General features: G+C 59.1%; 2 protein-coding genes across 2 annotated transcripts in view; one reads left to right on the top strand and one right to left on the bottom strand.

Annotated features, from left to right (window-relative positions):
* ACTN4 (actinin alpha 4) overlaps window positions 1-13,204 on the top strand; it is a 72,321-nt gene extending 59,117 nt beyond the window's left edge. The window contains exons 11-21 of the mRNA XM_060083462.1: window positions 183-330; window positions 3,807-3,957; window positions 6,509-6,617; window positions 6,782-6,922; window positions 7,009-7,191; window positions 7,287-7,421; window positions 8,450-8,629; window positions 9,495-9,641; window positions 10,488-10,568; window positions 11,550-11,708; window positions 11,841-13,204. Of these exons, the coding sequence (XP_059939445.1) occupies window positions 183-330; window positions 3,807-3,957; window positions 6,509-6,617; window positions 6,782-6,922; window positions 7,009-7,191; window positions 7,287-7,421; window positions 8,450-8,629; window positions 9,495-9,641; window positions 10,488-10,568; window positions 11,550-11,708; window positions 11,841-11,999 (1,593 nt within the window). The 3' untranslated portion in view covers window positions 12,000-13,204. The remainder of the gene's footprint in view (window positions 1-182; window positions 331-3,806; window positions 3,958-6,508; window positions 6,618-6,781; window positions 6,923-7,008; window positions 7,192-7,286; window positions 7,422-8,449; window positions 8,630-9,494; window positions 9,642-10,487; window positions 10,569-11,549; window positions 11,709-11,840) is intronic.
* A 430-nt stretch (window positions 13,205-13,634) lies between these two features.
* CAPN12 (calpain 12) lies at window positions 13,635-24,603 on the bottom strand. The gene is given in 23 exon segments (XM_060083130.1): window positions 13,635-13,658; window positions 13,739-13,797; window positions 13,890-13,935; window positions 13,937-13,995; window positions 16,584-16,674; window positions 17,340-17,402; window positions 17,492-17,562; window positions 17,939-17,996; window positions 18,530-18,589; window positions 18,683-18,725; window positions 18,922-19,071; window positions 19,073-19,098; window positions 19,295-19,306; window positions 19,738-19,970; window positions 20,052-20,215; window positions 20,839-20,913; window positions 20,984-21,069; window positions 21,142-21,216; window positions 22,360-22,528; window positions 23,390-23,523; window positions 23,708-23,826; window positions 23,999-24,068; window positions 24,367-24,603. Coding segments are annotated over 23 exon segments (2,124 nt in total).
* Window positions 24,604-26,498: the final 1,895 nt, after the last annotated feature.

Here is a 26,498-nt window from a genome sequence, read left to right as displayed (position 1 = left end):
AAAGTATTGAACGCACCTGCCATGTGCTGGGCCCTGTCCAGGCACGCAGATACAGCAAAGCCGGGGAGAGATGTGACCCCGGCCTATTTCTGCTGCCTTCCCGTCATCATCCTTCAGGGAGGCATTGCCCTGCTGGGTGCCCCAGCTCCCCGTGGTAGCCCTGCCCTCTCCTGCCCCCACAGGACATCAACAACGGCTGGCAGCACCTGGAGCAGGCCGAGAAGGGCTACGAGGAGTGGCTGCTGAACGAGATCCGCAGGTTGGAGCGGCTCGACCACCTGGCAGAGAAGTTCCGGCAGAAGGCCTCCATCCACGAGGCCTGGACCGACGGTATGACCCTCCCAGCTCCCTCCCTCCTTTCTTATCTCTCGGAGACACACACGTGTACGCACACACAGACATACACACACACACACACACACACACAGAGCCCCTCCTGCCCGCAGAGCGTCTGCTTGTCAGGTCCCCTTTCCTGCTGCCTGGGAACATGCATGTCACAAATGCCGCTTTGGGTTCATCTAGCCCCAGGCAGCAAGGAACAGTTTGCGGACAGGTCCGCCCAGTCTGCCCTGGCCTCAGACATTACTTACAGGTGGACTCCTTCCTGGGTCACTGGACCCTGTGCCAGCTGCACAGGGACGTGGCCCCTGTCCCTGTCACTCTGCCACGTCTCCCCTGAGTATGGCACCCCTCCGGGCCAGGGTGGGCGTGGGGGTATGCTCTCCCCTCTCTGGCAGCCTGGGTTCACACCCTGCCTTCCGTGCCCTGCACCCTTTGAGACTGTGGACTTCACACTGAAGAGCCAGTGCTGGATGGTCTGTGATCCTGAGCACGGTCCTTAGAACGGGCCAGGGAGCCGCTTCCTGGCCCTGCTGCCCGACTTGCACCTGCTGCTCACTGACCACCAGCCACGCACCCTTTGGTGTGGCCCGCCGTGGGAGCTCTTTCTCACCTCTGCCCTGTCCCGGTGCCTCCCCCGAGGGCCCTCTCCCACAAGGGCAGCGGTGACTCCGGTTTCTCGGCAGCTCTGCAGCTGCCTGTTCCCTTGGCTCGGGATGTGGAATTCCATCACGTCCCTGGCCCTCGGTCGGGACCCACACCACGGCTGAGATTCCGGATCCCAGGGGCCCAAAAGCTTTCAGGAAACGGCCAGCGCCTGGGAAAGCCGAGCGCCTTCCACTGGACTCCCACCCTCCCACTTCTGGCTGCCTCCTGCCCTCCCTGCCCTGGCCCTCCTGCCACCACTCTGTCTAGCTGGTCTCACACTTCCTTGCATTGGTCAGTGTGGTTTTTCATCCCTCCCACCCTCCCAGGTCTCTGCAAGATCCTCACTGAGCCCCTGGGGGCTCCTCTGGCCCCACCCACCCAGCTATTTGGCAGGCAGCCCCAACCCTGGTCAGTCGCTGAGACCCACCCAGAGGCACCCATACGGAGCCTGCCCCACCCTTGCCGGCATGCAGACACGCAACTCTGCAGGATCCGCAGACCTGGGCCTGTGTCACATGTGTCCCCAGCTGCAGCCCGGCTAACGCCCTCCTCACATTAGCTCAGGCCGGCTGCTCTCCAACGGCAGCTTCCAGGTCCAGAGCAATACCCCGATCCCTCCTCTGCCGGGGAAGGAATGCAGAGGAGGAGAAGCCAGAAGGCGAGACGAGGAAGAGGTAGCCTGGGCCAGGGATGCAGGCACCTCCCTCTGTCTCACAGAAATGGCGCCTGTGGGTTCTGCCCCCCACAAACCTGAGGGAGGGGGTGTTGGCATTTAGTTTATTCGTTTGTTCTTCATCCATTCATTCATTCATTCTACAAACACCTCTTGAGCCTCTTCGCTATGCTCAGCAGTTCCCAGGTAGGTGAGGTCCCTGCCCAGGGAACTGCAGATTTTGACATCTTTCTTGTCATAGGGCCCTTGGACATGTAAGTGGATTTTACAACGCCTGTGTCCCACACTTGGACTGAGCTGTCTCCTGTCATTATCCACGTGTTGTAGCTCCATCATCCTTTCTTAGGCTCCGAGCGTCCTCCCTGTGGATTTCCCTTCTGGGGGCCTCTTATCAGCCCTCCAGCCTCTCTCCTGGGGCTCCAAGAGACCCTGAGAAGATGGTCTCCTGAGGCCGAGGGGTGTGGGTGTGACGGCCCACCAGAGCTCCTTCCCTGGGAACCACTCTGGCCGGCCTTCACCCGAAGGCATTTAGGAGAAGTGGCCCAGTCTTTAGCCAGGGCCCAACTCCACACGCCCCTGCCCCACCCCTACCTCCCCACAGGCACTTTGGCATCTGGCCCTGCCCCTTGCATTAGCCCAGAGTCCCCAGGCAGGCCTCTCCACTCTCATTCCCAAGGCCTGAAGCCTCTGTCCTCTGAACCACCCAATTATGCAAAACAGGAGGACAGACCAGCCTCCCTGCCGCTCTACACCCTTGGAAGCCGGGTGTAGCAGCCTCCTCACCTGTGGGGGGTTGGGGGGCAGAGGGCGGGTTGAGCCACCATCACTCTGTGCCCCCTCACCATCCCTACAGCCTGCAGGAGTGAGCGCCCATGTGGATGCTTCTCACAGGGTCTTAGATTGTCTGGGGGAAAAGCAAAAATGAGCCCTCAGCCTGGCTGCCCCTTGGCCTGGATCCCAGGCAGCCGTGGCCGTGGCCCCCTCCTCCCGATTCTTCCCAGCACACCCCTGGCAGCTCCCTTGCTGAAACTCTGCTGAGGCAGAAAAGTGGTAACCTACTATTTCTGGTTCCCACCCTTGGGAGAAAGCAATTTGGAGAAGGGAATTGCAAGCTTGCCTTTGTGGTTAAGCCTGCTGCCCTGGGGCTGGAGTGGCAGGGCCAGTGCAGTCAGTCTCCCAGACTGCCACCTCCTGTCCACCAGTGCCGGACCCTGTCCACGGGGTGGCTGAGATGCAGATGGGACTGGCTGGTGCTCGGCCTTCTCAACATCCCCTCATTGAGGTTTTAACCTTGGGCTGGCACTGGCCGCATTTACAGAGGAAGAACAGGTGGGGAGAAGCTGTCTGCCATCCCCTGCGCTAGGCAGGCAGCTGTTGGTTGGATTTTCTGGTGCCAGCTGAGGGGGTCTCTGAGCTGCCGCTCCAGGGGTAGCCTGAGGTAGCTTTAGGGGTTGGGGGTCCCAGCCACCTTTCCCGGCCAGCGTTTCCCCCTTGGTTCTTTGCAGTACCTTACTGTGCTTGCAGGGCTCACTTGAGCTTCTGTCCTGGGGTGTATAATTAGCCAGGCTCCAGGACTAATAGCAGTGTTCCTCCCTTCCTTCAAAGGGCCTGACGATGGACCCTGCCTCGCTGCAGATGGAAAGCCCTTAGGATAGTGAGGAGCAATAGATGTGTGATAGGACTCCCACCCCGAGGGGGCCTGGCGCCCAAGTGCCAGGGGTCAGGCTCCTGGAAGAGCCCTGACTCAGACTTCCCCTTTCCCCCACTGCTGAGGCACGGCTGCAACGCCAGCTGCTTCTCCAGATCACAGCAGTCCGCAGATAGGTATCCGCATTTCCAGCCCTGGTAGCACAATCCAAATTCTTACCGTCTACCAATAAAGGATACTAAGTTTAGAACCCATAGCTTGAATTGGGATATGTCTCAGGCCCACCAGCCCCACAGTGTCTCCCAGCTCCATCCAGAATCTAGTTGGGCATAGAGATTCCTGCAAAGGGCAAGGAAAAAGGCTCTGGAAGTTTCTAGCTTTCATGGCACCATCCTCGGCAAGGCAGGGCATGGGGTCCACACCCCATCTCTCTCCCTCTGTCTGGACATCCCTCTGGCGCTGTTGACGAAGCACCCCCTGCCCTCCTCCCCACCCCAGGGAAGGAGGCCATGCTGAAGCACCGGGACTATGAGACGGCCACCCTGTCGGACATCAAAGCCCTCATCCGCAAGCACGAGGCCTTCGAGAGCGACCTGGCCGCACACCAGGACCGCGTGGAGCAGATCGCCGCTATCGCCCAGGAGCTCAAGTACGTGTGGGCTCGTGGTTCCCGTCCCCTAGCGCCCAGTCCAGAGCAGCGGTGGGGCAGTGGTGGAATGGGGTCCCCCCAGCCCTTTCCACTCTCACACCCTCCTTTCAGATGCCAGGGAAGAGCCTTACAGGATGATGCCTTTTGCCCACCTTGTCTTTAACCCAGATGAGAAACAGTGGGGTCTAGATTCTCCAGCAGAAGGGGGGTCTCCGACCCCTTGTCCTGATTCCTCAGGCTGTTGGGGTCCCTGGGGCTCCCCCTTCTCTGCCTGCCACACCAAGGAGACCCCCTGGCCCCCTGATGTGGTGGGCGGCCTAGCCCACGCCACTCCCACCCCCTGCTCCCCGAGGGAATCTGGCTGCACAGAGAGCCCATTGTTCTGCCCGGCCCCTTCCCTCTGCTGCTCAGAACACACTGATTGTAAGAGCTTCCAGGCAGTCGGTTCTCTGCCCTCCCTTCCCCACCCCAGTCAGATAAACTTGTGCACACAATTAGTACACTGAACCTCCAGAGCCAGTGAAAGGGGGCCTTATTCCACCAGCGCAGCAGCCAGCAGCAAGCAGGGCCCAGGGAGTGGGAGGCCCAGGCCATTACTTCATGGAAAATCCACAGGCCCTGGAGGGCGGCAGGGCTCCCAAAATAGCCGTCTGCTCAAAAATAGGATCCTTGGCTGGAACTGCCTTTCCACAGACACCCCCTACCCCGTCACAGTCATCCCCAAAGTTCTCCTTGTTCCTGCAAGGCTGGGGCCTAGCAGTGATGCCCGGTGGAGCCCCACACCGGGCAGGGCTGGCTTCCTCCCTGACTCATGCCCTCCACACTGCCCAGCTGCTCTGCGGGCTCCCCATTTGCTCACCCAGAGGCAGAAGTACCACTGGGTCTTCACAGTACCGGGGACACGGCATCCCCATTGAGCACTGTTGGGGGCACCCCTTGGGGTCCTGCAGCTCGCCTAGGATCGAGCCCCTGTACCTGGCATGTCCAGGCCGAGGAGAGTGAGGTCACAGACGCAGACGTCCGCCACCCTCAGGGGTTGTGGGGTGGGACATGGGCGGGTCCCCCACCCCCACCCCCCATTGACAGGCGAGGTCCTGGAAGCCAGTGAGAAACAGACTTGGAGGAAATCCTAGGCCAGCCCACTTCTCAGGCACTGGGAACAGCCATGTGAAACCCATTACCCTGATCTGGGGAACAGGCGGTCCCTGAGGCAGCTTTCTGGACAGTAGCCCTGGAGGAGAAAGGGAGGGCTGTTTGGGGTGCTGTCTGTTCCCCCCAAAGATGAGTCTGAGGCCCCAGGGCCAGCCAGGATGAGCCTGGATGGACAGCCCGGCTGAGCGTAGATTAATGGTAATGATAAAAACTCGGGGCACTTAGTGCTGTACGTGTACCAGCTCATTTAATCCCCCAGTCATCCTGTGCTACGGAATGGGAACTGAGGCACAGAGAGGCCAAGGGGCCTGCCCAAGGTCACACAGCTAGGGAGTGAGATAGGACTGGAGCCTGGGCCGCCTGGGCCCTGTGTGAAGCACAGCCTTGCTCCTCCTCCAGCCCTTGCCTGCTCCGCTGGCCCCTGTATCCTGCCTGCCCGTCTGGCTCACCAGGCAGGCGACACGATCCCTGTGTCCTGGTTCCCATGTCGTGTTCCTCCCCGTAGTTGCTCCCCTAGACCTGTACACTGACTCCCTAGGAGCCTGCTGCTAAGAGTATCCAAGTGTGGACCCCAGGAGGCAGGAATGCTGGGGCTGAAGAGAGGGAATAAGGGGCAGGGGGCTGGGAACTATGGTATCAGCTTAGTGTTTCCAACCTCAGTCATTGCAGTAATAATACCCATTCCCTAATCAGCTCACTTTTTTTTTTCTTGAATATATTGTTAGTTGCGTACAATGAGATTGTAGGCTAGTTGTACATTTTTTTCTTAATACCCATTAAAGTAAATACACAACCTTTAATGAGTAACTGTTGCTACTTTTACCTACTGGGTGCAAAGGACTGCTCTCGGCAGTTCACGTGAGTTAAGTAACTTGGTCTCCGTGATAACCCCACCCCCATTTCACAGATGAGAAAACCGAGGGATCGAGAGGGAGTTCATTAGCCCAGGGTCACACAAGTTCAAAATCGGAGAGCTGGAATTCACACCTAGGGAGCTTGGCTCCAGAGCCTTATTCTGTAACCAGTGTGCTCTGCTAGACTTTCTTTAAATGGAAAAAACAATCCAGGGGACTTCCCTGGTGGTCCAGTGGTTAGGACTCTGTGCTTCCACTACTGGGGGTCTGGGTTCGACCCCTGGTCGGGCAACTGAGATTTCGCCAGACTACAGGGATGGTCGAGGGCCACACTCTGGGAGCCCTGCGTCAGCTTACAGTGACAGCAAGCTCTGTTATCCTCTCCCCCCAATTCCTCCTGCCCTGGGCCAGAGGGGTGATTGATGACTGATGTGCTTAAGTGCTGATATCCCCTGGTACCAGGGCCTGGGACACTCGGGGGCGGCTGGGTCCAGGACACCCTGACTGCCCCTGCTGTATCTCATCCCCCTCTGCCCGGCCCACAGCGAGCTGGATTACTACGACTCCCACAACGTCAACACCCGCTGCCAGAAGATCTGCGACCAGTGGGATGCCCTTGGTTCCCTGACCCACAGTCGCAGGGAAGCCCTGGAGGTGAGGAGGGGCGATGCCACCCGCCGAGGTCTGTGCCTCGTTGCCCTCAGAGCAGGGGTCTTCCCCTGACCCCTTGGTGCCCCCGGACCCCTCTCCACCATACACACCTCCGGCTAGCCTGCTGACCTCCCTTCTCTGTCCCCGTCCCTCCCAACACGCACCAGAAAACGGAGAAGCAGCTGGAGACCATTGACCAGCTGCACCTGGAGTACGCCAAGCGGGCAGCCCCCTTCAACAACTGGATGGAGAGTGCCATGGAGGACCTCCAGGACATGTTCATTGTCCACACCATCGAGGAAATCGAGGTCCACCCCTTTCCCGCCCTTCTCGCGGCTCATGGGGCCTCCACGGGGCCGGGCTGCGCCCTCATCCCTCCTCTTCCTGCCCCCAGGGCCTGATCTCAGCCCACGACCAGTTCAAGTCAACACTGCCGGACGCCGACAGGGAACGGGAGGCCATCCTGGCCATCCACAAGGAGGCCCAGAGGATCGCCGAGAGCAACCACATCAAGCTGTCGGGCAGCAACCCCTACACCACCGTCACCCCCCAGATCATCAACTCCAAGTGGGAGAAGGTAGGCGGCACCCGCCCACCGGCAGGGCCGGGGGAGGACCAGCCGGACGAGGGGGCCGCCCCCCTGACTGCTCCTGCCTGCGTCCCCTTCCCCAGGTGCAGCAGCTGGTGCCCAAGCGGGACCACGCCCTCCTGGAGGAGCAGCGCAAGCAGCAGTCCAACGAGCACCTCCGCCGCCAGTTCGCCGGCCAGGCCAACGTCGTGGGGCCCTGGATCCAGACGAAGATGGAGGTGAGGGCAGAGTTGAGGAAGAGCCCCCACTGAACGGGAGGCTGCTCACCCCTGGTGGGAGGGCCCCCGTGCTCCACGGGGCCGGTGGACTTGGGGGCCTGGTGGATCTGGGACCCAGCTCCCATGGCCTCATGGGATTAGGAGCGTCAGTAACATATTCATGGAAATGGCAGCACCCCATACAGAGGGAAGCTGTGCTAAGGGGTCAGGTAGAGAAGGGTTCGAGTCTCGACTCTCCCCTTGACTTACAGTCGGGAGTCAGGCACAATTTAACCTCTGTGGCTCAGTTTTCTCATCCCTAAAAGGATGAGGAAGACCATTATTTCATTCCCTCAACAGACACTTTTGGGCACTGCCCTGTGCCAGCCCCATCACAAGCACTGTGGTGTAGCTGTGACCAAGGTGGTCCGAGCTCAGACCCTCACCGCACTCTGCCCTCGTGACCCAGCCACGGGAAGGCTTGTAACCATGCCGACTGCGACTCGGGCCACCACTTCCGAGTGCTCACTGTGCACTAGGCACCCCACTGACCGAAGTGGCCTCACTGAAACTCACGACAGCCCGAGAGAGGATCGGGCAGGTCGGCCGCGGGGCTCAGTGCCCCCTGCACGGCTTGGTCGCCGTGGGAAGCGAGGTGTGGGGTGCTCGTGCTCAGGAGCACGGGTTCTGAAGTCGCCAGGCCTGGGTTCCGATCCTGGCTCTGCCTCTTAATGTCATAAGTTGCCCTCTTTGGGCCTCAGTTTGCACCTCTGTGGAATAGGCCCGTCCCAGTCTTGGGCCTCACAGGGAGTCAAGGGGTTAGCCCTGTGGAGCGTTGCTGCAGAAACTGCATCGTGGCTGCTGTTACACGGGAGGGTGGGCTGGAGGGGACAGTAAGCAGCAGGCCTTCCCGGAGGGGACCCCTGGGCAGAGGCCCCGGGCTGGAGGCGCCCTGGCATTGGGCGGCCCGCGACAGACCGCCTCCTGGTGGCTGGTCGTGGCTGAGGGTCTGCCAGTCCCGCCCCCCAGAAGCACCACCCTCTGTGCAGGAGATCGGGCGCATCTCCATCGAGATGAATGGGACCCTGGAGGACCAGCTGAGCCACCTGAAGCAGTACGAGCGCAGCATCGTGGACTACAAGCCGAACCTGGACCTGCTGGAGCAGCAGCATCAGCTCATCCAGGAGGCCCTCATCTTCGACAACAAGCACACCAACTACACCATGGAGGTGAGCCTGCCACTCCCCCACCCCGCTTTCCCTTTCACGAGCTTGGAGGGTTCCTACGGCAGCCCAGGCAGGGCCCGGCTGTCTTATTCCAAATGGGTTCTGCCCCGTAGAAAAGTGTCTCCTACGTGCTCTGGCTCCCCTTTCTCTCTGACCAAAAAGACTAGATCCAACGTTTACACATTTTTAAAAATCACCGTTTCTCCACCACTATTCTCCCATCACCATGACAACACACATCTCAAGACAAGCTCCCTGGAGAGCTGGGAGGGCAGGCAGCACCTGCCCCCCAGTGTGGCCTCAGCCATTTCATCCTCACTTGAGGACGCAGATCCAGCCAGCATGTGCGGGAATCCCATGCACCGGCTCGCTGCCGCCAGGTTACAGCATCAGGGCTGGTTGCCATCATGTTGGTGGCTTGAAATGGTCCGTGGTGACAGCACTCAGACCGTGCAGATCGGAAGATGCCACCAAATAAAAGGGGGGAAGGGCTGTTTCCCCAGAAAGCTAGTTAAACATTGCCCAGCATGTCTCTGCACAGTTTCCCTGTGGATCCTGGCACAGGTATCAGGACCCGGTTGTCTGCTGCGTCCGTCCCTGGGACATACATCGGTGTGACGTGAACCCCGCTGGTTGGCAGAGGCAGTAGGCGGGCACCGTGCCTGTGTCCCTGTGCACACGAGCCACACGGGAGAGTGTGGGGCTGGGTTGGCATTTGGGAGAAAGTTAGGGCGAGCCTGATGCCAGGCCATACACACCTCCGCACAAGGAGAAGCCAGTTCCGAGCCCCCCTCAGCTACAGCTGCGGTGGTCCCAGCATCCCCACCTGCCGGCCCAGCCCACACTCATGCCCTCATTCCTCCCGCAGCACATCCGCGTGGGCTGGGAGCAGCTGCTCACCACCATCGCCCGCACCATCAACGAGGTCGAGAACCAGATCCTCACCCGCGATGCTAAGGGCATCAGCCAAGAGCAGATGCAGGAGTTCCGGGCGTCCTTCAATCACTTCGACAAGGTGAGCCGCTCCCTCTGCCCCTTGGTGTCTTCCCTCCCCACTGTCACCCCCCACCTTGCCCCCTCCGTCTTTGCATCTGTCCGTTTGTTCACATCACAGTTGCTGAGTATCAGAGGCCACTCACAGGGGCCGGCAGGGCCCCAGCCACTGAAGGGGGTGCAGGGGTGCATCTCCTCGACCCACAGCGTGGGCGGCTTCCCTCAGGAAGAGAGAGGGGAGTCCCAAGCCCCGCCCCTGGGGCTGTGCATCCTCGCCCACCTGCCGATGCAACCCTGGACAGACAGGTCCCAGCACACCAGGGATTTGAGACCTGACCCAGGAATCTGATCCACACATACACACAGTGTCCTTAAAAGTTAGATTTGGTCTGGCAGCCCCTTTAGAGGGGCCCTGAGCACCAGTTTGCTCTGGGCCCTGCCGGGCCTGATGTGTCATCTGCCTGCTTTCTGTGGGTAGCATGTGCTCTGGGCGTTAGGCAGGGGCCCAGCAGGAGGGGGTGCAATCCCCTTTCTCCCACCCTAAATCCTGGAGGTGAGCAGAGCTCCCCCCTTCCCTCCCAGGAGTCCTGGGACTCAAACCTCAATCCTGCACCTCTCAGCTCCCACCCCTGCTCTGGCCCAGAGGAGCTGGGAGGAGGCCTCTGACTGCCCTCCAGGCCACCCACGCCCCTCCACCTGCCCCGCCCTGGCCATCACCTTGTCCACGTCACCTCTAACTCTGTGTTTCCCTCCCCCGTGTGTCCCCTTCCCCCGCCCTCTGCATGTGACCCGGGCCCCTCTCCCCGCCTCGGTGCCGGCCTGGTCTCCACACCGCCCCTTGTGCACACCTGCCTTCGGACGCCGGCAGGAGCACGGCGGGGCGCTGGGGCCGGAGGAGTTCAAGGCCTGCCTCATCAGCCTGGGCTACGACGTGGAGAATGACCGGCAGGTACGCGCCCCCTGGGCCCCAGCGGACTGTGGCATTAACTGCTCTTCTCTTTCTCTCTCTCCTTCTCTCTGTCTCCCCTCCCTCTGGCTGTCCCACCCCTTGCCATCATGTGTGCCATTTCATGGGCTCTCTTGCCTCCTCCCTGCCCTGTGTCTCTCCGGACACCTTCCCCCTTACCTGGTCTCTCGGGGCCGCCTCTGTCTCCCCTGCTCCCTGCCACTGTCCTGTTTCCCCGCTGTGCACACGGGGCGGCCCCTCTTGCCTACTCTGGGCCCGGTCTCCTCTGCTGTCCCTGCGTCCTCGAGCAGAAGCAGACAGGCAGCATGGACTCCGATGACTTCAGGGCTCTGCTTATCTCCACGGGATACAGCCTGGTATGCCGCCTCTGCCTGCCCTTGCTGCTGTGCCTCTTCTCCTCCCCCTCCTCCGTCCCTCCCCCTCCTCCGTCCCTCCCCCTCCTCCGTCCCTCCTCACCGCCTCCAGAATGTCCGCGTCCTCGGGGACACTCCACCAGAGCAGCACGGCCTGGCCTGCCTCCTCCTCCTCCGCTGCATCTGCTGGTTGGGGTCCCTCCGATGACTCCCTGAGCCTCCCACCTCCTTTCCTGGAAGTCTCCGGAGAGAGGAGGTCAGGCCTCCAGCTCTCTCTCCCCTTCTCTTTCTCTTTCTTTCTTTCTTTCTTCCTCGCCCTCCGGAGCTAACTTGCGAGCCAGGGCTGAGGAGCCGTGGACCTGTTAGATCCACTCCCCAACTCCCCACTTCCCAGAAACGCGGGACGGGTGGACCAGAGCGTGCACGTCCCAGGGCTGGGGCAGGTGGGGCAGTCGGCCAGGGAGCCAAGACCCTTGGAGGCGGGCTGACGACGCCTGTCGTGTGCGCTGGGGTCGGGCCCTGCTCTCCTGACCCGGTTCTAGCCACCGGGCCGGCCCAGCCGCCCTGCTCCACTGAAAGGCCGCCTGTCCCCCGCCCACCCCCCTCGCAGGGTGATGCCGAGTTCAACCGCATCATGAGCGTGGTTGACCCCAACCACAGCGGCCTCGTGACCTTCCAAGCCTTCATCGACTTCATGTCGAGGGAGACCACCGACACAGACACGGCCGACCAGGTCATCGCCTCCTTCAAGGTCCTGGCCGGGGACAAGGTGAGCAAGACACCTGGGAGGCACCCAGCGGCCAGCGGGGAGGGGCCCTCGAGGCCAGGGCTGGGCGTGAGGGGCCGGGTGGGCCAGCATCCGTGTCGGGGGTGACCCAGATTCCCGCCCTGCCGCCCCCAGAACTTCATCACAGCCGAGGAGCTGCGGAGAGAGCTGCCCCCCGACCAGGCCGAGTACTGCATCGCCCGCATGGCCCCGTACCAGGGCCCTGATGCCGTGCCCGGGGCCCTCGACTACAAGTCCTTCTCCACAGCCCTATACGGCGAGAGCGACCTGTGAGGCCCCCACCGGAGAAACCCTGACCAAACACCCCTCCTCACAGCCTCCAGGAGGGGCTGGGGGAGCTCTTCTGCCCCCACCCCCACCCCCCAGCTGCAAGGGCACCCCCTGGCCCCGCTCCTCTGACTCTGTATCTATGCAAAGCACTCTCTGTCAGTCCTTTCTGGGCGGGAGCGGGGTGGGCAGGGAGGGGCTGGGGCAGGCTCTCTCCTCTCTCTTTGTCGGTGGGCCAGGAGGATCTCCCCTCCCCCTGGACGGGGGTGAGGGAGGCTTCCGGGTCAGCGCTTCTGGTCTGGTAAATATATATGATGTGTTGTTTTGTTCTGTTTTTTTAACTCTGTGGAGGGGACAGTGGATCCTCACAGCAAAACAGGCCCCCTCCAAGCCCTAGAAACGCCCACCCCTCACCACCCCCCTGGTCCATTCCTTCTCCCCTGAGGTCCCTTCAAGGCCTCCCACATCCAGGCCAAAGCCCGACGTGCCTTGTCCAGGAACCGCCCGGGCCTGCAATGGGCCCCGCAGAGGGCGCCACAGCCGCCCAGCAGGAAAGAGGACCAGCCTGCTCCCTGCTCCCCTGTCCCCTCCCCTCACTTGGCGTCGCCAGGAGATGAGGGGCTTCAGCTCAGTCCCCACTCTTCTGCACCAGGAGTGGGGTTGGGGGGGTTGGGCAGACCAGCCTCCCACCCTCACCCCCAGCCAGCCCCCACCTTGCTTTGTCTGGACCTGCGTATCTCTCAGATTTTCTAAGGACCCCCTCCAACCGCAAAAAAAAAAAAAAAAAAGAAAAAAAAGAAAAAACATACACACAAAAAAAACACACAAAAAAACCACAAAAAAACTATGAAAAAAACCTTTCAGAGAATTACTATTTACTTTATTAACTTACGGATTTATTATATAAATATATATTCACCTAGCAGCATATCTTCGCCGCCTCTTGCTCTCATAATGAAGACATAGCTGATTTGCTCCCCTCCCCCAGCCCCTTACTGATTTCTCTGATGTCTGCCGTCGGTGTGGGTCTCTGGGGACCCCTGAGGCGGAGGGTGGGCTGCTGGCCTAGCTGCCTGTTAGTGGATGGTTTCACTCCACCACCTCCCCCCCCTTTTTTTTGAGTTTATTCCGATTGATTATTTTTTTTCTCGGTTTCTGGATAAACCACCCTTCTGGGGACAGGATAATAAAACATGTAATATTTTTAAGAAGGATTCCTACAGTGTCCTCTTTTTCTATCTGTTCTCCACCTCTTAGGAGAGCGATGATAGAGCACCTCTTCCCAGAGTGAGGTGGGGTGTGGGAGTGCCCTGATCCCTGTTCCCATGAGTGTGTGAAAGTAGGAGTGCTGTTGGGGACCCACTCCAGGCCAGGCACTGTTCTAAGCATGTAACGTGGGCTAACTCGTGCAGCCTGCATGAGAAAGGTGCTGTTACCATGCCCATTTACCAGAGAGGTGCAGTGACTTGCCCGGTGTCACCCAGCTGGTGAGTGGTGGGGCCAGAAGTCAGCTCCAGGTAGGCTGGCTCCCAAGGCCACGCTCTGAATCACTGCTTAACGTCAGGGCATCAGCCCCCTCCCTGTAGAGGAAACCCGGTCCGGGCTGGGAGAATGGAAAGGCAGGGCTCCCAGGCTGAGGTCCTAGATGGTGCCCACCTCCATCCACTGGGCAAGAGGAAATAGCAGGCATGAGGCAGGGGACTCCTGACACTCCCATGCCACCCCTCCCTGCAGCCCAGGCTCACCTGTCTGTGGGTCAGGCAGACGACCCCCTTGCCTCCATCCAGGTGCTGGCTGCAGTGACCTGTCAGAGAGGGGCAGGGTGAGCGCCCACCTCCCTGGTCCCCCTACCATGGAGGCATCCTCCCTCTGTCCCACCAGTGCCAGGGATGACACGGAAGATGCAGGCGAGCTTGGCCGTGCAGGACACGAAGTGCTCAAAAGTCCACGTGCAGGCCGCTGTCCCGGTAGTGGCTAGTGAGGGCCTGGGTCAGCTGGAAGCCTGGGGGAGGCCGCCTCTGAGCCTGGGCTGCCCCGGGAGCCCCACCTCAGGGTCATACCCCCCCCCGACTCCCCAGGGAAGGCAGACACCAGGGGGGCCTGGTCCCACCTCTGCCTCATCCCAGCCCTGAGGCCACGGGCAGCTCCCTTCACTTCTCTGGACTTCAGTTTCCTTATCTGTCAAATGGGGACTATGATAGCCCTGACCCTATAAGGTCGTGTGGAGATGTTATATGTAGAGAGCTTAGGACAGTGTCTGGCACATCATAACTATGGTATTATTATTCCTTTAAACTCTGCAGGATTTCTGCAAATAGACACTAGAGAATATTTCTGTGCAGCAAAGCATTTTTGTCAGCCCCGTATGGAGTCAATTTTCTGATGCTCCATATCGGGCGATTTCTGGAGTTCAGAAATCACCTCCGATGAGGAATCATCCAACAGAGGCTTTTAAAAGCCAGTCCTTGTGAAACCCCTTACCTAGGTTACTGGGCCCTAGTGACCATGACCTCCTGGTTACCCCTCCCCAGGGCCCCCGTTGTCCTGGCCTGCACAGGCTGCACCTCATCTCCTGCTCCCCACCCCCTCCTCTACTTGACCTTGGGCTTTGCCTTGCCTTCTTTGCACTTGATGTTCCCTCCGCCCAGAACACCATGTCCTCTCTCAGCCTGGAGTGTTCCTACTCTGATACACGCCTCCTTCAGGAAGTACTCTCAGATACTCAGCCCCCAGCAAGCAGCATCAAGCTCCTCCTCTGGGGTCCCACAGCTCACGTCCTTGCCCTGACCCCTCTGGGCCTCCACATCCCTGCCCTGAGCCCTCTGGGCTGTCACTGTCTTTGGTGGCTCTGGCTGCGCCTGCACTGGGCAGGGGAGTGAGTGGTGGGTGAGGTCCGGGAAGGGCTTCTGGTCACCACTGAATCCCCAGCATCAGCCAGCACAGGGCCTGGAGCGGAGCGGGGCTCGGGGTGTTTGTGGGGCAGAGGGTAGGATTGGATCGGAGCAGGTTCTTTCTCCTGTCCGTCCCCCCGCCCAGGATTGCCCGGGTCTCCGGACCTTGCTCCCAGCTGGCCCGCTCCCTGGTATTCCCTCCACCGTGCACACCACCTTTCCCTTGCCTGTCAGCTCCAGGCTCACACACAAGTCCCTGACCCTGGACTTGCCTCTCCCTCCTCCCTCTCATACATATATAAAAATTTTTAAAGAGCTGTCCTCCCAAGGCCTCGTGGGGCTCTCCTGTCTTCCTCCACCGATCTCTCTGACCACCTCCTCCTCCCTACTTGGCTCCAGCCACACTGGCCCCCTGTCCTCATCTCCGTCACTGGGCCCCTCGTTCACTCCGCTGCATCCACACCAGCCTCCTCAGGGCCTTTACACTGACTTTCCCCATCTGGACCGCTCTTCCCCGGAGTCCCCCAGGCTCACTCCCCCTTCTTCCGGTCTCTGTTCACACATTACCCAAGTGAGTCCTTCCCTGACTGCCATGTCTCAACCCACACCTCACCCCCTGCGGGTCCCAGCACCATGGCCTGTTTCCTTTTGCCACCGTAGGACTTCTCACCATCTTTCCTGGACGTTCTGCTTGTTGGGTGTCTGTACCATCAGCACGTCAGCCCCTTAGAGCACTCCTCTGCCTAGACTAACACCAGGCTTGTACCAGGCGCTCGGGCATACTGCGTGAACAGTACAGCCTTCCACCTTCCCCCACCCTCTCTTGCCTCTGCTACTGCCTACCTGGGACTCTTGTTTCTCAGGCTCACATCTCCCAATCTTCTCTCTGACTCCATCTCCCCCCTGTCTTGAGTTCCCTTCTTTTCCTGCACCTCCCTGCACCTTTGACTTCCCCCCTCAGGGTCTCCTCCTGCCTCTCAGACTCTGGGTCACATCACCTCCAGCCCCCCATCTCCCCATGTCTCACCCTTGCCTTTGCTGTGGCAGATGAGCCCTGGGGTGGGGTGGGGGTCTGGGAGTTCTGTGTCTGATCCCAGACCACACCCCATCCGCGCAAGGTCGGGTGGGGGACGGATCACACACACTTTTCCAACTGCGTAGCCCAGGGAAAAAGTTGCTCTCTGCCTCTGTTCATTGGCTAGGATTTTTGTGCTCCCACATGAATGGGGTTTTCTACGTCTTCTGGAAGAACTCAGCCTTTCAGTGGGAGCCTTCCTTTGGGCTCTCTGGCATGTGGTCATGGAAGCTGCATTCCCCAGCACTAAACCCTGTGGGCTCCATTCCACAGGCTCCTCCTGGCCACCCTGTGTATTAGCCATTTTACAGAGAGGGAAATGGAGGCTCCAGGCGCTCAGGGCCACCCAAGCAGTCCAGGAGTCCAGGACATTCTACCATGAGGTCCTGGGGGCTGGGGCTTCTCAGACACCAGCTCCCAACCCCCCCTTCCCCTCCCAGGAGGGCCGCACTCCCACCCTCAGTGCCCTCCTCCCCCCACACAGAGGATTCTCCCCTTTGGGCCTCTCTCAGGGTCACCCATTTCCTGCCAAGAGTGGGCAACTGAGGTGTGGGCTTTGTGGATGGCAGGTGAGGAGTACAGGGGAGGAGGGGGAGCAGATCCGTTCCCAGGATCCCGCAGGACCTCTGTCCATACCCACTGCGTTCAGGGCCAGCCTCAGTTCATAGGAGTTCATGGTTCCAGAGGTGTCCTCATCGGACTTGTCAAATGTGGCCTGGGCAGGGAGGTATTGGTCAGTCCCACCCCCAGGCCCCTGAGCACCCTGAAGGAGGCTGAAAGTGGGTCTCGGAGCCAGACAGCCTGAGTTCCCACCCACATCCCTTTCTTCCTGGCTGCACTGTGCAAGCAGCTTAACCACTTTGGGTGTCTGTTTCCCAATCGGTAAATTGGGAATAACAGTACCAGCAGTAACAGGGGTGTTGTGAGGACAAGGTGATATTCTAATCACAAAGAGCTTAGTGAGGGCTCAGTGAACAGTGGCTTACCACTTGCAGTGTGGGGAGGCCTAGGACCATCTCCTCCTCACAGGGATCCAGAGGCGGGGGGTGGGGGGGGCGGGAATTATCGCCTCCCAGTGGTAGACAAGCAAAGGCCCCTCAGGTCACACAGCCAGAAGGGGCTGAGCTGGGAGCTGGGAGCTGGGATTCCAACACAAGATCCAAGTCTGCTCTTGATCCTTGAGCTATTTAGTGCCCCTAGAGGGACAACAAAGGGGTGTATGGAGCAGGGATATCCCAGCCAGGTGCCTCCGGGTTGGCGTGGTGTGGTCAAGTTCCCCTTCTCCCCTGGGGCCCTGCTAGCCCACAGAGCACCTCTGCCCATGTTAGTAAAGGTGCCTCTCCCTCCAGAAGGAGGTGCCCTGCCCAGCCCCCATCTTACCTGGCACTCCAGGAGGTGGCCCCAGAGCTGCTGGAAGTGGTACAGGTCGAGGCTTCGCCCATGCTGGGGATGCGGCATCTGGTTAAGGTCAATGTCCCCAGAAGGGAAGCGGAGGCCATCCTCCCTACCCAGGCAATGCCCCCATCATATACCCCAAAATGCTGCAGCAGCTGCTCACAGGTCCTGAGCCCGATTTCTCTGGGAGTCCGTGCATGGGCCCTGGCTACAGGGGGAAAAAATGGCACTTCCTGCATACTGGCCATCATTGTAAGTGCTAGGGATTATTGTTATCCTCAATAATCCTTTCTGAAACTGAGGTGCAGAAAGCCATGTGACTGCTGGAAACTAGTAGAGCTGGGATTTGAACCCAGGCATGGGGGTCTGGGTCTGTGCTCAGGACAGTTACACTTCCGTAGAGGAAGATGGGCTTATACGTGGCCATGGCATTGGCCACGGGTCCTATCACAGAACCCACAGGTCTGGCTACAGGGGAGACGCCAGCAGGCTGAGCCCAGGGTTCCCATGGCCTGACTCCCAGAAGCATCGTGGATTAACACACATGGGGGCTCTGTGGAGTCCACTCTTGGTCCCCAACTCACCAGGCTCCAGGGCAATATTTAATAAGGTCTGGAGCTGAGGGGCATTGAGCTCTTCCTCCTGGTAAGGAGAGAGCCGGTTGTGAGCCTGCACTCGGGCAGTTATTCAACAAACAGCCCGGGGCTGCCCAGACAGCATGCTGGGTGGTGCTGGGACACAGCAGGCACTGAGAGAGGCCCAGACCTGCCCTCTCAGAGCTCCTGGTCCAGGAAGGGAGTGAGACCTGTCCCCAGAGTGGTCAGGGCTGCAATGGGGAAGCATTGGGCTGCGGGAGCCCACAGAGGACAAGCAGCTGACCAGCCTGGGGGAGGGTCAGGGCACGTTGGAAAGACAAGGCCTTAGCCTGGCAGGGGTTGTGAAGGGAGAGAAAGCAGTCCAGGGGGAGGGTACAGACTGAGCAAAGGCCCTGAGGCAGGGAAGAGCTGTGAGCATTTTGAGAAAAGAAGCTCATGAGATTTAAGCACAGACAGACTGAGCAATCAAAGCAAAATGAGATGTCTAGGATGAGGGAGAAAGGGAGGGAGGGAGGGGTACATGGCGAGGGGAGGGGAGGGAAGGGAAGGGACCCCCTTAGCCCTGCCCCATCTCCTCACCTCTCCTGCCAGCACCTGAAACAGCTGCTCCATCACTAGCTCCAGGGGAATGTAGGGGACCTGTGGGGTAGGGGGTGTTTAGTTCTGGCCAAGAGGACTCCCGCCCCCCAGCACACACACACCCCCGCACCCCTTCCCAGAGCAGCGTCTCACCATGAGGGCACGCAGGTCGGCGCTAATCACATCATCTATCTCCCTGCAAATTACAGACGGGAGATGGGGGAGGGGACTGCTCACCCCGCGGCTGGGGATATGGGCCGCGCGGGGTCTCAGCTGAGGCTTGGGTGGGGTCTAGGCGGGATCCTGGGGGCGCTGGGCTGACCCAGGGGTGGGGCAGGGGATCCGAGGGCGGAGCAGGGGATCCCAGGGCGGAGCAGGGGATCGCGGTTCACACTGCGGTGTGGCTGTGCTCGGAGAACACGCGCAGCGTGAAGTCGGCCTCGTCGCTGGCGCGGGCGGTGCTAGGTACCACCAGATAGTGGCCGGGGCGCAGGCGGCAGCGGCGGCTCACGTCGCGGCCGGCACAGAAGGGCGAGCGGTCGGCGCGGGGAGTCCCACAGTCCCAGCAGCTGGGGTGCAGGGCGGCGTGACCACCGCCGTCCAAGTTCACCCCACCCAGCCTCCTACCCACTGCATCCCCCACACCGCCCTGTCCAAACCCACTGGTCACCCATCACCCCAAGCGCGTCCCAGGCCCCCAGGTTGTCCCAGCCGCTGGGGCTGGCTCAGAGATGGATGGAATCTGGGGTCCTATCTGATACCCACCTCCTCTAGGATCTGTAAGAAGAAAGAGCAAGGGGAGTCAGGGCCAGGCGGAGGCAGCCACCCCTCAGAGTCCCCCTGCTCCGGCTCCGTCCACACCCCTCCCTCTCTTTTCTTCCCATCCCACCCCTTCTAAAGGCCCTGCCCCAGCCCCTCCGGACCCCTCCCCCCTCCCTCCCATCTGTGCCCTCTGTTCCCCTGTCCCCTCCCTGATCCTCAACCTTTCCTCCAGCCCTTTCTCTGTCTCCTTTCTGAGCCCCAGACTCTCCCTCTGAGCCCTCCCTAGCCCTTCAGTGTCTCCTTGACCCCCACCTCCGAGTTCCTCAGCTGCCTCCTGACTCTGACCCTTGGCCCCCATCCTCTACCCCCTGGGATCCCCACTTTGGCCTCCTGCACCTCCATGCCTCTGTGTTCCCCCCATTGCCTCTTCCAGCCCGGGGTCCCACCTGGAACACGTGGAAGCCCACGGTCAGGTACGTGAGGCCCTGGGCCCTCAGGCGCTGCCGGTTGCACTGGATGAGTGACATTAGCACAGTGCATTTGGGGGTGCGCCCCCACAGTGCGGGGCCCCGCGCCCCTGCTGTCCCCCAGCCCTCCCAGGGCCCCTTGTCCTCCTCCTCATCATCATCATCAGGCTCCAGCAGCGTCAGCCAGAACTGGGGGTGAGTCCAGAAGGTTTCTAGTAAAGGACAAAGAAACAGGGTTACCCAGCCTGCCACGGCCCCCCTTGCTTGCCTTCAGGGGCCCCTCCAGGCCTCACCGGCACCAGGCTGGCCCCCGCCAGAGTTGAAGCCGCGTACCCAGCAGCCTTGGAAGGTGTGGATGTGCCTGCCGCCTCCAGCCGGGCTGGGGACCAGCACCTCGGGGCTCAGCGAGTAGACCTGGATGGTGGCGAAGTGGCAGAGGAAGTCCTGCAGCTCTACCCTGGACGGTGGCCGGCAGTCAGACCCTGGCCCGGCCCCCACCCCAAATAGCTCATGACCCCCCAAGTCACAAAGCCCCTAAATTCCTTAAATGTCACCAAGTACACTTCAGTCCCCCAAATAATACACGTCTCCAGAAATGACCCTCAAATTAGAGCCCTCCAGCTCCCTCAGATTTCTCCAAGTCCTCAGAAATGCCCTACAAATAGCCAAGATCCACAAATTTCCCCCAGCTATTGTCAAATTGCCTTCAACCCCCAAATATCAAGACCCTCAGATTCTCTATTACCAGTAAGTATCCTTCAGCCCCTCAATGTTCCCAAATCTCAAGAAATGCCCCAATGTCACCAAGCCTCCCTCAACTGCCCTAAATATTATCCATCCCCCTTCAACCCTCCAAAGATTACTATGCTTCCAAGTTCCCTAATGTTACTGCTAATTCTAATTCGACTCCCCGAAATAGAACCCAACTCCCGAATTACCACAGATATAGACAGTTTCTCCGCATTAGGGCCCACCCCCATGAACTTCTCCCATGTCCCTTCAAGTGGGACTTGCCCCCTCCCTGACGCTGCTGGCCTGGCGCCCCTCCCCAAAGCAGACCGGGGACCCTGCCCCACTCACCAGAACTAGCCATCCTCCTTTTTCACCAGCAAGGCATCTCGCCACTCAGCGGGGAGCACGTCCCAGCGTGGGCAGCTGGGGAGACCGAGGTTTAAGGGGTGGGCAGGTGGGACCGAGCCACCCACCCACCCCAGATCCATCCCACCTGTCACTCCAGGCCTCAGGCCACTCCACTCGGCCCCGTGGGCTCCGCAGCCGCAGCAGACGCACGTTGGTGAAGCCCAGTGACACCTAAGGGAGACGTGGTCAGTGGAGGTTTGGTGCTGGGACACCCCCTGCCAGCCCACCCTGGGGGTTCCTCACCTTGTGAGTGCCTGTGACTGAATATGCGTGTCCCTTCACCAGCCCATCTTCTGTACGGTACTCGCCCCGATCACTCTGGGAAGAGAACAGGACAGTGAGCCATAGCGGGGGTCAGAGCTCCCCTCTGCATCCCCATCTCCTTTCACCAAAGCAGGAGTCACCCAGAGCACCTAACTGAATGGCACCAGGCTCCGAGAGGGGCTGAGAGTTGGCGAGTGAAGGCAAGAGGAGAGAGAGGCAGAGGGAGACAAGAGACCAAAACAGATTTAAAGAGGAGAGACATAGGACTTCCCTGGTGGCAGAGTGGTTAATAATCCACCTGCCAACGCAGGGGACACGGGCTCGAGCCCTGGTCTGGGAAGATCCCACATGCGACGGAGCAACTAAGCCCGTGTGTCACAACTACTGAGCCTGCGCTCTAGAGCCCACGAGCCACAACTACTGAAGCCCGTGCTCCTCAACAAGAAACCACCGCAATGAGAAGCCCGTGCACCACAATAAAGAGCAGCCTCTGCTCACCGCAACTAGAGAAAGCCCGCGCGCAGCAACGAAGACCCAACACAGCCAAAAATAAAAAATATAAACAAATTTATTTTTTAAAAATTTACTAAAAATATAAATAAATAAAGAGGAGAGACATAGAGACATGGGGACAAAGAAAGATACAGAACAGAGAGGAAAAGATGTGGGGAAATGCAAGAGACACTCAGTAACTGAGTAGAGGATTAAATAAATGAATGAACGAATGAGTTAGACTGACTCAGTGAATGAATATGTGACTGGGTCACAGATGGACATACGACCCAAACTGAGCCCGTGAAAAATCAGTCCTGAGACTTTTGTTGAAATTCTCAGAAAGAGGCACTTTATTTTTCACACACACACATCCCCCGGGGGCAGTAGGAGGAACCTGCAGCTGTGGGACCCACTTTTGTGCCCATGAGAGGAAAGCCTGCCTTGTGAGTGAATCTAACCCAGAAGCAAGAATAGAAAAACACGTTCACAACATCCACTAAGCACCTGGATCCAGCTGTACCTGAAGCTTAATTAGTCATGAGAGCAAATAAATGTCCTTTTGACTTGCTGGCATTAGATTTGTGAGAGACAATAAGCCAACAGTGAAAGCAGAGGGGAGAAAGACACAGGACGCCACCCCTCTCTAGCTGTGACTGCACTCTGGTCCTGGCGGGGGTCTTCATTGGAGTCTGACTCTCTCACCAGGGCAGTGGCTCCCACGAGGGACTCCTTGGCCAGGGCATGGCACAGGGTAGAGAAGAGGCCTGGAGTGTCCTGCCTCAGGTAGAGCACATCGCCCACACCGCGTGTGAAGTCCACGAAAGCCTCATTCATGTGGCCGCCTCGCACCACCTCATAGGAGCCATGGAGCCTGTGGGAGCAGGTCTCGGGTGGGGTGTCTGAGGCATGGGCGAGTATCTTGGGCAACCATGGGAATGTGGGGGGCCTCTGTCTCAGGCTGTGAGGTCCCAAGGGCTATCCCCCAAATTTGCAGACTCTTAAGGAGGGTGCACTTGGGAAGCCCTGGGAAATTTGGCTGGTGCCTCCTGGGGCCACCAGGACTGCGTGATTTGGGGGTCACAGAAGAGCTCTGTCAGAATTCTGGGCATCCTGGGGGCTGTGTCTGACACTTTGAGTCTGTGGGAGATGTCTGCTTTGGAGGGTGATCCCTATGGGGTTTGTCAGGGATTTCAGAGCTGCAGAATGGGGAAAAGTGAAGATTTAAGGGTCCCAGGGATTACACCCAATATTTTGGAGGTGTCTTGGGTTTCTCAAGGGATCAGGAGAGATTGTCTGAGATTACAGGTCCCCCAAGGGGACTGCTTAGATTTGGTGACTCCGGGGCCCGATACGAGATTTCAGTCTCCTTCAGAATTAAGAGTGTTCAGTGGGTATCTAGGAATATTTTGTGTGAAATATCAATGGAGGGGGACTTCCCTGGTGGTCCAGTGGTTAAGCCTCTGTGCTCCCAATGCAGGGGGCGCGGGTTCAATCCCTGGTCAGGGAACTAAGATCCAGCATGCCACAAGGCACGCCCCCCCAAAAAAATCAGGGAGGCGTTTATGATTTGGAGGTCCTCAGGCCATGGTATGACATGAGGGCCCTGTGGGCTGTACCTTGGTTTGAGATCTTTGGCGGGGTGTCCAGAAGTTGGGGGTTTCCGGTGTCCCCGGTGGCTTGGGGCTTGCTGGCTGGGACTTGGGGCTGCCACTGGTGGCGTTGGGGTCCTTACTTGGCGTAGGCCTTTTCCAGGAGTGGGTCCCAGCACTCATTCCACTGACCCGGGCACACGAACATCAGCTTCCCCTCATGCACAGGCAGCCTGTCGTCCACCACGACGTCCACCCAGCAGCCAAACTGCCAGAGCTGGTGGGAGAAGGGGAGGGGCCTGGGCTCGGCTTCCCACCTCCAACCCTGCTGGGGCCCAACCTCTGACGCCTGACCCTGCTGTACCAGTCCGGGAATTACAGCCCCAAGGGGACAGTGTCAACTATGAAATCCATGTCACCCTGGGGGAAACTGAGGCATGAACAGAGGAACCGAGCTTTACCTGGAAGTGGAAGACGCCTGCGTAGCCATCTTGGAAGCCCTGTCCCGGGGGGGCCACCTGGGACAGGAGTCGTGGGTACAGAGTGATGGAGGCAGAAGCTGCAAGAAACCAGCAGTTACCTGGCAGGAAAGGCTGGGATTGGGGGAGGGCGGAAAGAGGGAGACCGAGGCACCAGGAGAGGAGAGCCTGAGAGGGAGGGGGAGGGGCAGGGGGAGGCTGAGGGCGGAGCTGTCGGGGTCCCCACTGCAACCTGCCAGATCTGGGGGCTCAGCATGGGTTCAGTGGTCTCACCCAGACTCCCCTGACACACGTCTGTTCGGCTCATGTCCTCACAGATGAACTGGGGCTCAGCACAAAACTCCTGGGGGAGATGGGGGAGTCCAGATCTCAGCCAGGAAGGGGAGGGAGGGAGCAGCTGGGGGTCAGATGCCTGGGCCCCCTCCTGCCCTCGCGGCTCTGGAGTAATGAGCGCCTCCAACCCCATGAGAGGCTTGTAAAACCTGTGGGCAGCCGTTTGGCTTCCCTGGGCCTCCCCTGACCCAGGATTGCTGAACCTGCTCTGAGCTGGTCCCACAGTGACACCTCCTCCCTCAGACCAGGAGCCCAGCCCCCAGCCTCCTTCCTCAGACCCGGGAGCCCAACCCCCATCCACACATTACATGGGGCCTCTTCCATTCCACCCCTTTGGCCTTCTCCAAGTCGGGCCCCAGCTGGTCATAGCCAAGGGCATCAGGGCCAGCAGGGAAGTAGGGATCTCGGAACAGGATCCCCTCATCCAGGCAGGCTGCTCGGATTGCTTTGTAGTTCTGGCCCCGAAAGGGCTTTGGGCCCTTGGTTCCAGGCCCTGCCTCCTCGTTCACCAGCTGGATGGTGACTCTCTTGCTGCCATACGCCATCCAGACACTGTGGGTTCACAGGCCGGCTCCAGGCCCTTTAATCTCCTGAGTCATGGGGGTGGGGCCTTCCCTCCATCTGAGCCCAGATGGGGGTCTTTAGGCAGAGAGGAACCTTCCCTCGTTAATAGAGCAAGGATGCCTCTTCAGTGTTTTCCTCCTCAGGGCGTGGGGCCTTCAGTTGTGGCCAGGGTAGCAGCTTAATGGGCTTGGCCAGCAGCAGGAGGGAAGGTGGGCAGAGCTGACGGAGGACTGGCTGCTGCTGTGGGAGTGCCTAGAAGGAGGTCAGTGTGGGCGGTGCATCTCTGCCAGCTTGTCCCTGCAGGCCTCCCTCTGTGGGGTTGAGGAGGGCAGGGATGGGGAGAGAGGCATCTTTTTTTTTTTTTTAGTGCCTTTGATCTGCCTTTTTTATAGCCTGCTTTATCCTGGAGGGAGTCATCTTTACTGCTGTATCTCTCTCTCTGTCTCTCCACCTGACAGTTTCTCTCTCTGCCTGCCATTGTTATCTCTCTTCTCTATCTTGACCTCACTGTCTCTGTCCATCTCTCTCGTCTCCTTTTGTCTTTCTCCATTTTTTGTTTATCTGAATCTGTGTCTCTTTCTGTATCTCCCGCTGTCTTCATCTCTCTCTTTCTTTTTTTTTTTTTTTTGGCCGGGCTGCACCGCATGTGGGATCTTAGTTCCCAACCAGGGATTGAACCCACGCCCCCTGCATTGGAAGCATGGAGTCTTAACCACTGGACCGCCTGGGAAGTCCCTCCATCTCTCTCTCTCTTTTTTTTTTTTTTTTTTTTTTGCGGTACGCGGACCTCTCACTGCTGCGGCCTCTCCCGTTGCGGAGCACAGGCTCCAGACACGCAGGCTCAGCGGCCATGGCTCACGGGCCCAGCCGCTCCGCGGCATGTGGGATCTTCCCGGACCGGGGCACGAACCCGTGTCCCCTGCATCGGCAGACGGACTCTCAACCACTGTGCCACCAGGGAAGCCCCATCTCTCTCTTCATATCTCTTCCTGTGTCTCTTTTTCTCTCTGTATCTGTCTTGTGGATGCCTCACTGTCTGTCCCTCTCCATTTTTCTCCCTGTCCCTGTAACTCCTCAGTCACCCAAAGTGGGACCCCCATCTCTCCCCTCCCTGACAAGGCAGACCTCAGCCTGGTTGCCCCAGGCAGAGCTGACCATGGAGGGGCTGCTCTGCACCTACCTGTCCTGGGCTGGGGCAAGGCCCACCGGTGACTATGACACCCCATCCTGCCCACCTGTGGCTCAGGGTTTGGTAGAATAGTATTTCCCCAAAAGGATGCTGGAGCTGATTCTGGTGGTGGAGCGGCTGGAAGAAGGACCTTGGTTCTTGTCTTCTTTGAAGAAAGAATTCAGCAAAGAGACAAAGATTATGAAAAAGATAAAAGTGTTTATTAGCAGCAAAGTACACATGGCAGAGCAACAGAGGCTGCACACAGTAGGGGCAGCTTAGGTTGCTTTTATAGGGGCACTTTTCCGGGGTTTTTTTCTGACCAATAATCTCCATATTTGGTCCTGGTGCGGGCACCAATCTCTCAGCCAAGATGGATTCCAGCTGGCATCTTCTCCCTCCTTTTGCCCTTCTCCTAGACTGAGGGCCTTTTCTGCACGTGTTTTGGGCTGGAAAATCAACAAGAATGCGCCCAATCAGGGCCCAATACCTCTGCTGGTATCCCATCTCGAAGCAGCAGGAGACCAGCTGCAACTGCTCATCCAGGGGCCTATCTCCTACCTCAAATCCCTCCTGAGAGATGTGGACCCAAAAAAATCTTATTGGAAGGATGAAGGGCAATGGTTCATCTTCTGTAGCTTCTTCAGGCTGACATTGGGTTCATAGACCCTACCTAATCGGGGCCACGGAACTCTTACCTTGCCTTGT

The sequence above is a fragment of the Mesoplodon densirostris genome, chromosome 19, assembly GCF_025265405.1.
Source record: "Mesoplodon densirostris isolate mMesDen1 chromosome 19, mMesDen1 primary haplotype, whole genome shotgun sequence".
In the NCBI taxonomy this organism is placed as follows: Eukaryota; Metazoa; Chordata; class Mammalia; order Artiodactyla; family Ziphiidae; genus Mesoplodon; species Mesoplodon densirostris.
The sequence above is the reverse complement of the archived record's forward strand: the minus strand, read 5'-3'. Positions and strand labels throughout refer to the sequence as shown.